A 12,418-nucleotide genomic window follows, 5' to 3' on the forward strand; every position below is an offset into this window, starting at 1 on the left:
GATTACGATTCATTCTTATTGCGAGGATACCTATACTTATGGATAAAGAAAAATGGCAAAAATCAAAGTACCTATGTAGGTGATGATGGGTATAAAGAATAATATAAATATAAATAAATTATTACGATAGGTAGATACAAATGGTTATTACTGAAACCGTTCCAATATCAAGAGAAAAGTTTCGAAATTTGAATTCCGAACTAAATGCTTATTCCAACAGATATGTCCCAAAAAAGTTCATAATTTCAGTAATGGTATAATTCTCTAATTATAATATTTTTTATTTTATTTGAGTTTTTACCCAAGTATGGCATAAAGCTAAAACTCTCATCAAAAAACCTATCTAAGGATGTAATAATATAATGGGTGTGTGGTAGTAGTCTGTTTCCGATAAAACCGGTAGTTGATCTGAAAATATTTTAGGGAGAAACATCATTGTCTCAAACCCAAACATGCAAATTTCCAACACAAAATTTTGATCAGTTCCCCATAAACTCCTAATAGGCCAATGCGGTGAATCATCCTGTATATAAAATAGGATTTTCCTTCATCTGGAGGTGTCAGGTTTCTAATGATGGTGTTTATTTCATATAAAAATATTTAATTAGACGTTTCGGACTTTCGGAGAGACTCTCCTTCTTCAGTAAAAATGATCAATTTGATAGTATACAATATGAAAAATTAATTAAAATTGAACCTTCAATTTCTCGTCGAATGTTGGAATTCTTCCAGTGAATTTTCACTACTGAAAATAAGTAAATTTCAACCCAGTTGGATCTGCAATTAGGTACACAACATGAAATTTTGCATAAATCTTGAAATTCACATATTGTTGCAAAAATAAATGCCTTTTTGTAGAAAATTATTTTATTGATATTATACTTTTTGTTATACTTACATACCGATGAAATTAAGATTTCCTTGGTAACTACCTTCAATAACAATATCACAAGCAAGTGAATTCATCAATCACAAGCCATTAATTGATCATACCTTTGACAATAGTTTGATCTCTGATTCAACCTCAAACTAAGGTTTAGAAACCCAAAATGACGATTGACACTGTGTTAACTGGTAGGATGATCAAAACGAAGTAGTAAACTATACTTTCAAGTTTCAGGGACCCAAATGCAAGGGCGTAAATCTTTTTTTTCTTGGGGAGGTTATCGAAAAAAAAATTTTTGACGACATTGTTCACTCATATCTATAAATATGTATAATGTGATAAAAAGAGGGGTGATAACGAAGTTTGAACAAAATTACTCGAAATAATTTTTTATTACCATTTCTATTGTTCTTATCTTATACTGGGTGTTCCTGAATTGGAGTTACGAAGGAACATGAGAGATTCTTTGGATAATTTCAAAAATAAAATGGCCCATAAACATGAGCCCGCAAAAGCTTTGTTTTCGAGGGTTTTTCTTGTAGTCCTATTTTTTGTGATGCTTAACCAGTTTATTGAATCTTTATTAATCTTCGCTACAGAGTTGATAAATAAGTACCAAAGCTTATAATTAATTTATTTATCACAGCTGTTTGAATTTTTTTCTCGAAATCGATTGTAGATACGACAAAACTACAACAAACCAAAAAGTATAGTACTGAACCAGAGTTTCTTTTTAAATTTTTCTAAACTACCAGTGGTTCACAAAAAAATAATTCTGAAGGAGAGAAGCGGGAACCCTTCCAGAAAAAAATTCGGCCTGTAGATTTGCATTTAAAATTAGGATATCACAGGATGAAAACTTTAAAGTGGAATATCTTTGCCAATTCAAGTAAAATATCTTGAGAAGGGAAGGTGCTACGAGAGAAAAACTTGAACTTTAACACCTGTATCTCAAAAACAAAGCGTTTGCGGATTCATATTATAGGACTTTTTTCTTGCAATAATAATAATAATAATAAAGTTAATTTCATAAATAAACACTTCACATCACGAGATATATGTCATTTTCATTTGTACTTCTAATTTAGGAACACCTATAGATATAGTCAATTCAAAACTAATATCTCCACAAATAAATTGCAATTTGAATAAAACACAATAAATTGTACGACACAGCCCAGACAATTTTTCGATGCGAATTACTCATTTCAGTTCTTTGATAACTACCCATTGAAATTTTGTGACGAGAAGATACAAAAAACCGAAAACAAAGGGTAAGTGTATACCGATGACGAATGCAAAAATAACAGATGACTTATAAAGGGCGATGCCGAGATAGCGGATAGATAAAGGAAAATAATAAACCTCAGACAAAGACGAGCTTGTAGTGCAATGAAAGTACTCATCTTGAAAGCGATAATAAATCGTAAAAGTATCCGATTTTTTACTGACGTGTCGATTTCAAAGGAGAGTGAAATAAATATTATAGGTTCATTTTATGAAGAAATTTTCGTTCTTTGTCTTTGTGAGATTTCTAAAATTTTTTATTTTGAAGATTTTGGGGTAGTCCGGGAGCCAGGTGCAAATTTGGTTGATTATTTCCTCTCGAGAGATACTTTGTGAGATGCATCAGATAATAGTAATAAAAAGCCTCGTGAACGTCAGCTACGACTCGGTTGGGGGGGAGAGCGGCGGCAGCACCCCAAACACGAAGAAAAAAAAAATACATTCAGTCATTTCCACCCAACTGAAAATTTGTCAAATTGTAGCTAACCCAATATCTAGACGAAAAAATACAATCAGCTGGCTATAGCATGGTGGATTATACGTCAGCTAGTGCCCCAAACATGAAAAAAAAATAAAATTTCCAATGATAGCTCTGACAGCGACTCTGGTACTGAATCAGAGAGTGGAAGTAACTAAATATTATTGTGCAACATGTGAAGAAAGTCCTTTTCTCGAGAGTGTGGCACTCTCTGATTCATTATCAGAGTCGCTGTTAGAGCTGTCATTGAAAATATATATTTTTTTTCATGTTTGAGGCACCAGCTGACTTATAATCCACCATGCTATAGCCAGCTGATTGTATTTTTTCGTCTAGATATTAGGTTAGCTACAATTTGACAAATTTTCAGTTGGGAGGAAATGACTGAATTTTTTTTTTCTTCGTGTTTGGGGGACTGCCCCCGCTCTCCCCCCCAGCAGAGTCGCAGCTGACATTCACGAGGCTTTTTATTACTATTACCTGATGCATTCTACTAATTACCGTTTGAGAGGAACTTGGTCATGTATATCTGTTACTGGCTCCCGGACTAGGGGGAAATTTTGGATGTATAATATGGAAAAATTAGCTGGGATAAAGAAAAAAAATTCCTTCTTTTGAAGCAGTTTTCCGAAGAAGTTCGCTTACTCATAATAATATTGTGATATATAAAGTTATTACATATAATGGATATTCCTCCTGGGGGGGATATATCCCCCTTATCCCCCCTTGGATACGCCATTGGCTTTACCACTCAAGAATAAAATTGAGTGAACTGAACTGACACTTTGTCAAAATTGAAATTATAGGGCCTGATAGTATTTGATTGTATATAGAACAAATTTATTCAACTGAAGAATACTAAAGTTACTAAATAAAATAGGCCTTACATTTTTAATGAAAAACCAAAATCCCAAAAATCAGGTAAACGGAGAATGTAAACAAAAAGCCGCGATATTTAGGCTCAGCCAATCAGAAACGAGACCACGCTTGTCGCCACTGTGGTTTATTAAGTCATTGTAGTCTTAATTTGTTAATTTAATAGCGCTACCTACACTTGACTTAACGAAACTTAACTAACATTGTTAAAATTGGCAAAACAAAATCTAATCTGTCTATACAGCAGGTCTCTTAATAATAATTATAGTTTGACAACTTATAAAATGTTTTATTCCCATTGAGAACGTCATTGACGACCTCCTTGGGTTTCCATGAATGACTAGGGTAGAGAACAAAAGATCTAGATGGTCGCAGTTCCCGGAAGGCTTACCGAACCAAAACGACCCCAGTTCAAATAATAATAATTCCCATTGAGAACAATTATCTTGCTGCCTTAGCAAGAAAGTCCTTACTTTGATGTCTATGCAGGAAAAATAATACTTTGCTGATTTTTATATGTCTGCAAAATTAATATTTGCTGTCAATCTGAGAAAAATAGGTTTCGAAATCACTTTGCAACAATATAGTCTAGATACATTAGAATATGTTCTATCCTTTATTACCTATATACAAATCACAAGAATCACTAATTCAAACCATGATATATGTCCTGAAAAATTATTAACATGTCCAAATATCTAACAATTTTATTACTCTCAATGAAAGATATTTAGGTAAAACTTCAATTTCCAACAATTTCTTAAGAACTAGCCTGAAACTATCTCGCTTGTCCGATTCGATTTTTCTTACTCTTTCTCTATCTAGGATTTCAACGATATTCAAATATCGATGAAGATATTCAATCATGTTTACGATCTCATCTGATAGACATGTTATTTCTCTACTGCTCATATCTTGAATAACATCATCGAAGTTCTTTATTATTTCCTCTACAATCGAATTTGTGAGTGTTCTACATCGAAGGCAGTCGGTTACAATTAATTCGAAGAATTGGTAAAGAAAAACCTAAAAAAGGTTGAGAAACTAAATGAAGAAAGTAATTTAATATATACTTGGTAGGTAGGTACAGCTTTCCACCATAATTAAATATTACCTTCTCAGGATAATCTTCGATATCGATTTCACGTATTTTTTTCAAGAGAATGCCCACAAAACAGGTCATAATGGTTGAAAAATCATTTGCATATTCTTTCTTCGAGCAAAAACTAAAAATACAATCTGTAAATTCAGTGAAACGGTTGTACCATTCGGTCATTTTCTGATTGTCCTCCGTATTTTTCTCTATAACCATGAGGAATAACTCCAACAGCAATTTCGTGTATTTTTTCAATTTTTCTGGCATTCCAACTTGATTCAAACACTTCCATAGAACCAAGGTAGATACATTATTTTCCAAATTCGGTTCATTAATAGTCATGGCTTTCAATCCCTCATCAATAGATGTAAGATAAAATTCTGTCGAATTCAACGCATTTATATGACTTCTTATCTTCATCAAGAATTCTGAAAGCACGGAAAATTGACTTTCAATTTCTCTTTCAGTTAGTCCAGTTGCATATAAAGCCATAAATTGATCATCCATTGTGAACTCAAAACATAAAAATAGTCATAATTAAAGGATATACCCAAAATATAGATATATGTATATACCTGATTAATCTTATGAAACATAGAAAAATTTATGTACTTAATCAAAAAATGAAATGATATCCAACTTGCTAAGAATTTCCAGTTTATCTTTTTCACTAATCAATTATTATTTATTAGTCATATTTTAGAATTTCGAAAAAGCTGCTACATTAAAATTATGATGAACATAATTTGCGTTCGTGTGAATACATCCAAAAATAGATTTTCTTATGTATCATTTCATTTTCTTCTTGGATGAAAATTCCAAGGTTGGCATCAATGTTTAAGTGAACTGAATGATTCACCCTAGGAAAATATATCAATAAATTACTAAACCTAACAGCAATTGGTCACTCAATTTACATTTCTCATGATTGATTTTCTATGATCTTCAATCGCCGAATCTATACCAAAGTAATTTTTTTTTGTCTCAAGTACTTCGTTACAGTTAAGATGCATAGAACCTGGTGTGTCTACTTATGCCTGTAAAACTTTCAGACAAAACGGGAGATTTTTCAGATTTATACCTACTGGATTTCAAGGGATCGCGGTCTGTTTCAGATGGCGCAAAGATCGTTTACATTTGACATTTCTCTCAATTCTCGACTCTCGTGAAACAAGGGCGTAGATCTTTTTATTCTTGGTGGGGGAAAATCGAAAAAATAATTTCTGACGACAACTTTTACTCATATCTGTAATGTTAGAAAAAGAAGTTTGATAACAAAGTTTGAACCAAATTACTCGAAATAATTGTTTTTATAACTAATTCGGTTTGTTCTTACCTTATACTGGGTGTTCCCAAATTAGAGTTACGAAGGAAAATGAGAAATTACTTGGGATAATTTTGAGAAAAAAAAGTTTCATAAATATGAGCCCACAAACGCTTTGCTTTCAATATACAGGTTGTTTCTAGTGTGTCGTACTTTTTGTGATGCTTGTATCAGTTTATCAAATATTTATCATTCTTCGCTACAGATTGGGTGAATAAATACCAAAACTTATAATTAATTCATTCATTAGAGCTCACTAGCTGGATCTTTATAATAATTTGGATTTTCATGAGGATTACTAGAGATTTTTTCTTGAAATCGATAGCAGATACGACAAAACTATAACAAACCAAAAAGTGTAGTACTGGACCCGAGTTTTTTCTACATTTTTCTAAACTAACAGTCATTCACCAAAATATAGTTTTGGAGGAAGGAAGCAGGCATCCTTCCAGAAAAAATATCACCCTGTAGATTTGCATTCAAAATTAGCATATCACATGGTGAAAACTTTAAACTGGAATATCTATGGCCATTTCAAATTTAATATCTTGTGAAGGGAAGGTTATACCAGAAAAAACTTAAACTTCAACACATGTATCTCAAAACAAAATGTTTGGGGACTCATGTTATACGACTTTTTTTCTTAAAATGATCAGGAAATCTGTCATTTTCATTTGTATCCCAAATTTAGGACACCGTGTAATTACCCCTAGTATCCCCCCATTTCTACGCTCTTGTCGTGAACTTTGAGTATAGAACAATAATATTTTATATTCTATGGTCAGTCATTATATTCCATTCATTTGATTAAAAATTCGATATGAACTGAATTGTAATTTAGTGTGAATGTTTGCAGTGTCTAAAATCATTATTTCCTTTTTAAACGGCACCAGGCAGATAGCGGGAATTCGAAAAATTTTGAAGAGCGCCACCTTACAGAACTCTGGTGAAGCAGCACACCAAAGCAACAGTCTGAAACAAAATCGAATCAGTAAACACACCAGGGATTCTATGCATCTTAGTTACGGTGAATGAAATAAGTTCCACATACACAAAGTCACTGATATTCGTAGGCTGATCACCATCTAGAGCTAAACAGTAATAAAAAATGCAAGAGTTTTTCTTTTCGTTTCAATTACTTCGTTGGAGTGAACGAAATAAGTTCCATCGCACACAAAATGACTGATGTTCGTAGTCTAATCTAACTACTACAGTTGTTTCACTCTCAGCATTTACAAAGTAAATTGTCACCGACGGCGACGTTTTGACCTTGAATTCACTCTACCTAGTCTAATCATCATCGAGAGCTAAACAATAATCAAAACGGGAGACAAAATAAAATTTTATTCTATGTCGAAAAGTTTTCTGTGACGAATTCATCAATAGAACATCATTGAGAGCGTTTTCAGCTGACGTCACTGCTGGAGAAATATTCAACCTGTGATTCAACATTCAACGTTCAATCACAGGCTGTGGTTCAATGCTTCACATGACTTCTTCTTCTTGACGTGCCCTATCTGTTCCACGTTCCAGACTTTGGCAATCAACGTGGTAAGCTTTATTTTATTGGCAACTTTCTTGAAACATATGACTGGAATAGGTTAAGGATCGTATGAGAGGTCATGACTTCTCCAAATCAGTGTAACCTGTCCAATGTACTATTTGTTTTCTTCAATTGTCCGTTACCCACACTTAGAATAAAGAAGAAAGTATTCTATGTTCTAAGTACACTCAGCAATGATCTAATGATTATTATTATTATGATCTATGATAGTTCTATAGTTATGAGTATTGGCTTAACTGAACTATAGAACAATGTTAGTTCTATAGTTCAATGGTTTGCTCATATGAATATTCTATGCTCAAATGTAAGCATAGACTAATACTTAAATGTAACTTTAACCATAGACCTAATATCAATTTGATTTTAGGTCTATGCTTCTGAGATGCATAGGTTTTCTATGCATCTTACTTCTAACCATAGATAAGGGGTCCTACTTTTGTATTTATCTATGCTTCTAACCTAACCTCCTCAGGAAGTACTAAGTACTGTGCAAATATAATATATTAACCTCTTTCTTATTAAATTTTCAAGATTATTTTATTAGTCTATTTTCCTTCGTAAATTAACAATGGATGATACATCAGCGTTATCAGGGTTAACTGGAGCACAAAAAGATGAACTCATGGATCAAGTCAAACAACAAATTGCTGTTGCTAATGTGCAAGAATTACTAACTGTAAGATTTGTTGGAATGCAGCTCCATATGAAATTAATGTTATTTTTTTAGAAAATGACCGAGAAATGTTTCAAGAAATGCATCAATAAGCCAGGCACCTCGTTAGATAGTTCAGAACAAGTGAGTATACATCATAGTCGTACAATATCTGCGTAATCCAATCAATAATTAAAGTATAGTTTTGAAGCTGAAGGAAGAAAAAAAATAATCTTTAATTTTCAGAAATGTGTTGCAATGTGTATGGATAGATATATGGATTCATGGAATTTAGTATCAGAGGTATATCGTCAAAGAATTCAAAGGGAAAGGCACAGAATGTGATCTTGTAGTTAGAAATAACTTGAAATTAGTGTTGATAATAAAATGATATAGGAATGAATACTGAAGGAGATTGGCAGTTGAATTGTTTGCTGAAAATTTATCTCGAGTATATGCATTAATTCTCTGAATTCTGATGAATACAACATTTATTCTGGAATATAAATTAAAATATATACTTCCTAAGAATTATCCATTAATTTTTCCTCAAGTGTTCAAATAATAATACATATTTTGGCAAAAAGATTTGAATGGTTTACTTCTACTAAATTTTCACATTACCTTATATGCCATGTGATGTGTATTATTCTTAGTGATGGTTTGATAGAATTTCCTCTTCATTATTTTGTTCTATAAATGAGTTATAGAGATCACTTCTGTGATCAAGTTGATTAAGAGCTGACTCAACCACGTAAATCTAAGTTTGAGTCTGTTAGGTCACAGGTTTCATGCAGCAATAATACTGTTGAACATAATACTAATTAGTTCATTATGGATGCATGTCCAATGAGGCAAGGCCATTTAAAGCTTTCTTAATAGTTAGGTAAGCTCTTGAATGTAGCGATAATTGGGGAAAAGTCTACAATTTTTAGTAACACCTTATAGGATATTATACAGAACCCCCTTAATTAACTCAGGTACATATACTAAATCTTTAAATTAATAATTTCAATAGAGTTTCTATTCAACTTCTAGAAGTATAAATCTCAATTACTATAAAAAAACAGATAAATGATGCATCACAACTCTTGATGAAAAAATATAGTGTCTTCATTACTCAAAAATTATCCAACTTCAACCCCAAGTTAGGCAATCCTATAATAAATCATAAAAGGGACAGATTATTACTCGCTTGTGTTAAGTGACATGATCATGTATTTTCATATATCAACAATTTATTTACATTTGAGCAACATGATACAGTCATTCCTATCAAATGACCAAAAGGAGTCCATTTGGATAATGACATTCAAAACATTATAATTTGAAATAGAATTGTATATAAAAACAAAAATAAATTAATAAGTACTGCAAAGGAATATTGAATGAATGATGAATCAATCAACAAAAATACTGGTTCATTGTAAAAAAAATTAGGAGCTCTTATATCTAAGTACATATGATAGTAGAAAAATGATAGTATGAATGTGTCATGAAAATTAGCTGCCTCAGGAATTATTAAGCTCATTCAAATAAATTACACATTATACATAAAACTCTCGAGTGGAATATTGTAACATTAAAGTTAGTAAGCATTGAAATACTAAGTTATGAATGTAATTGCATAAAGACTCTAATACCACATCAGTGGATACACTCATCATTTTTTTAGACGAAAGGCAGATAAAAAATCTTGAAATTTCAAAATTGACTCAATTACAGAAAACACAAATTTTTAAATTAATGAGTTCACTGTTGATATATATTGAAAAAAATTACTTCAAGAGCCTAAAGACCAAGTCTCATCTACTACTGGTTAAGTAGGTTTTTATTCAAAATAATCATTTTCAATATTCCTCACTCACAAAGAAGCTCAACTATCATAATAAAGTAGTAAAAGAAATTTTCATGGTTAATATACAATAGTAAATTTAGCATTTATTATCTTTCTCTCATATTAAATATAATAAATACAATAATTAACAGAACAAAAAAATGTTGTACTTATAAAAACATAATGAAAAAGTATAGGGAAACTTCAAAACAACTGCAGATGAATTCTGAACTTCATCTATTCTCCAAAATCACAATATATAATTTATAAAATGTTCCACCTTACAGCAACCTGATATACAGAATTTTTTGCGGAATGTTAAGGCCCATTATAAAGTGTGCCATCATTCTTATTACTATAGTGAAGTTACTTGATCAACATTATTATTGCAAAAATGATGAAAAAATATAAATTCAGAATGAATTACAAATGAAAATAAATTATCATTTTATTCACTCTCATTCCAAATAAGTTGTTACAGTATTTGTACAATTAAATTAATTCTTATCCAAGTATAAAATGCCTGAGTTTAGAATAAGGGTGAATTGTACTATGAATTAGGTTTTTCACGAAATTCTTTGTTGTAAAGTGAAGGCAAAATTTTTCCAGATAGAGTCTTATTCATAGTAAGAGATGGTAGATCTGTTAATGAACTAAGATTATTTTTCGATTTGAATTTATCAGACTTTGGTGGTGACTTAACTCTTTCTGGAGATATTTTCAAATCTTTTAAAACTGGTGTAGTTACTTCATCTAATTTATCAGGTAATGTTACAGGCAAACTTATTTGTATAGAACTATCAAGAACCTCTGAGATACTGTTTTGTCCATCATAATTTGAAATTCCATTGCTATTAATGAAATCTCCAGAATCATTTATTGTGTTATTAGATTCTGTAGTGAATGTTTTATTCAAACTTACATTATATTCATTTTCATGATCATATTCTGACAAAATATCTTTCTTGCTTTTTTCCAGATCAGAAGTCCCACTATCACTATTTTTGTCATTCACACTAGGTTCAGTCTTATTTGAATTGGAACTATTGCTAGAATTATCTTCTACTTCAGTAATTTCTTTATCAACCGTTAGATTAACCTCCAACATTTTAGGCTTCTGCCGAGCAAGCTGGACAATACGTTGTAATATGGGTACACTATCTTGTTCTGTAGTTAAACCTAAATCTGCTGAAACTTTTGATCGTCCTTCATACTCATATGATACACCCAAATATGATTCAGCATCAAACACCGCAATGGTAGATTGTAAATTGTAATATTCTAAAAATTCCTTCACTATGCAGAACAACAGTTGTCCTTCAGATGTATTCAAACTCGACTTTATTTTTTCATTCAACAATGGTTTTCGACTACTCAGCTAAAAAAGTAAACCTTCATGATATTATACTTTTAATAGAAACATTGAGTACTCACATTGATATCTTCTTCAAGAGCTAAGAATACACTAGCTCGGAGTTGGGCCTAGAACAGAATATATTGACATTGTCCAATTTTTATTTATTACTATTAGAAAAAAATCAAACCTTCATTTTTGCTAGAGTTCCATTTTCTGTAAGAGTCTGCAAAAGTAAATCTTTCAGTTCTGTTTCATCTTCAATAGACATTTTTTTGTATTATTCTAAAGAATATCTCTATTTTTACAATGAAAGTATGAATTAAAAAATAAAAGTGACAGACAAATGGTTAGGTTGAATTTGTAAATTTTAAAAATGTAGGATATAATCATTCCACGTTTTCAAACGAATAAAATTCAAAATATTATAAAGACTATTCCAAATTATTGAAAAATCTTATTAAATCAATTGTCATTTTTCAATTTTTATGACGGTTGCAGTACAGCTACAGAACAGAACCAATAATCATAGATAACGATTTATCTGAGTTTCATAAAAATCAAAGTAGTGATGGTAATTCGTTATAGAGGCTACAATAAATGGTCTGATGATATTATTAGAACAATGATGGTGGATTCCATAAAAATTTTATCGTGATTTGCCCGTTCAAATCATTTCTGTGTTCAATTTCAGTTCATTTTCATAGATCTTAAACGACAATCAAGTAATGAATGTTTATTTCTATGTAATCTCATAGTAATAAACATAGACAAAGGAAGCATTTGTAATTTTCAGTAAGCAAATTTTGTCCCCAACATGAACTATCAAATTTGACATGAAGCACGCGGAAATATTATCTGTAATCTGTGCGCGGAAATGTTTTCACTTTCAGTGAAAACATATCAGTCAAATCAAATCAAATTTATTCATTTAAAGCAAAGCAACATAAAATATTTCGAATTTCCACAACTCAACCTGAAACAAAAATGTACAAATGTACAAAAAATGATCCAATATTGCACTAAGAATCATGGAAATCAATCTGCAGGAAAGCGATCTAGTC

General features: G+C 31.3%; 3 protein-coding genes across 3 annotated transcripts; 1 reads left to right on the top strand and 2 right to left on the bottom strand.

Annotated features, from left to right (window-relative positions):
- Positions 1–4,142: 4,142 nt before the first annotated feature.
- Positions 4,143–5,744, bottom strand: LOC123672931. Its single transcript, XM_045607297.1, has 2 exons — positions 4,642–5,744; positions 4,143–4,553 (listed from the first exon to the last, which is right to left on the bottom strand). Exons 1-2 carry the CDS (start codon positions 5,128–5,130, stop codon positions 4,209–4,211), a joined length of 834 nt encoding a protein of 277 aa, XP_045463253.1. The 5' UTR covers positions 5,131–5,744; the 3' UTR covers positions 4,143–4,208.
- Positions 5,745–7,944: 2,200 nt separating this feature from the next.
- On the top strand, positions 7,945–8,697 carry LOC123672933 (mitochondrial import inner membrane translocase subunit Tim13). The gene is made up of 3 exons (XM_045607299.1): positions 7,945–8,187; positions 8,239–8,307; positions 8,410–8,697. Exons 1-3 carry the CDS (start codon positions 8,080–8,082, stop codon positions 8,506–8,508), a joined length of 276 nt encoding a protein of 91 aa, XP_045463255.1. The 5' UTR covers positions 7,945–8,079; the 3' UTR covers positions 8,509–8,697.
- A 666-nt stretch (positions 8,698–9,363) lies between these two features.
- LOC123672932 (centrosomal protein 43-like) lies at positions 9,364–11,891 on the bottom strand. Its single transcript, XM_045607298.1, has 3 exons — positions 11,545–11,891; positions 11,435–11,482; positions 9,364–11,378 (listed from the first exon to the last, which is right to left on the bottom strand). Exons 1-3 carry the CDS (start codon positions 11,623–11,625, stop codon positions 10,551–10,553), a joined length of 957 nt encoding a protein of 318 aa, XP_045463254.1. The 5' UTR covers positions 11,626–11,891; the 3' UTR covers positions 9,364–10,550.
- Positions 11,892–12,418: the final 527 nt, after the last annotated feature.

Source organism: Harmonia axyridis, chromosome 2, assembly GCF_914767665.1.
Source record: "Harmonia axyridis chromosome 2, icHarAxyr1.1, whole genome shotgun sequence".
Lineage (NCBI taxonomy): Eukaryota > Metazoa > Arthropoda > Insecta > Coleoptera > Coccinellidae > Harmonia > Harmonia axyridis.

What these genes read in the sequence shown, in the direction of transcription:
- LOC123672933 (XM_045607299.1), top strand. Translation starts at nt 8,080, where the DNA reads ATGGATGATACATCAGCGTTATCAGGGTTAACTGGAGCACAAAAAGAT. An exon ending in ATGTGCAAGAATTACTAACT is followed by an intron (nt 8,188 to 8,238) that starts GTAAGATTTGTT and finishes TTATTTTTTTAG; the next exon opens with AAAATGACCGAGAAATGTTT. An exon ending in CGTTAGATAGTTCAGAACAA is followed by an intron (nt 8,308 to 8,409) that starts GTGAGTATACAT and finishes TTTAATTTTCAG; the next exon opens with AAATGTGTTGCAATGTGTAT.
- LOC123672932 (XM_045607298.1), bottom strand. Translation starts at nt 11,625, where the DNA reads ATGTCTATTGAAGATGAAACAGAACTGAAAGATTTACTTTTGCAGACT. An exon ending in GAACTCTAGCAAAAATGAAG is followed by an intron (nt 11,483 to 11,544) that starts GTTTGATTTTTT and finishes ATTCTGTTCTAG; the next exon opens with GCCCAACTCCGAGCTAGTGT. An exon ending in CTCTTGAAGAAGATATCAAT is followed by an intron (nt 11,379 to 11,434) that starts GTGAGTACTCAA and finishes TTACTTTTTTAG; the next exon opens with CTGAGTAGTCGAAAACCATT.
- LOC123672931 (XM_045607297.1), bottom strand. Translation starts at nt 5,130, where the DNA reads ATGGATGATCAATTTATGGCTTTATATGCAACTGGACTAACTGAAAGA. An exon ending in TCGAAGATTATCCTGAGAAG is followed by an intron (nt 4,554 to 4,641) that starts GTAATATTTAAT and finishes AACCTTTTTTAG; the next exon opens with GTTTTTCTTTACCAATTCTT.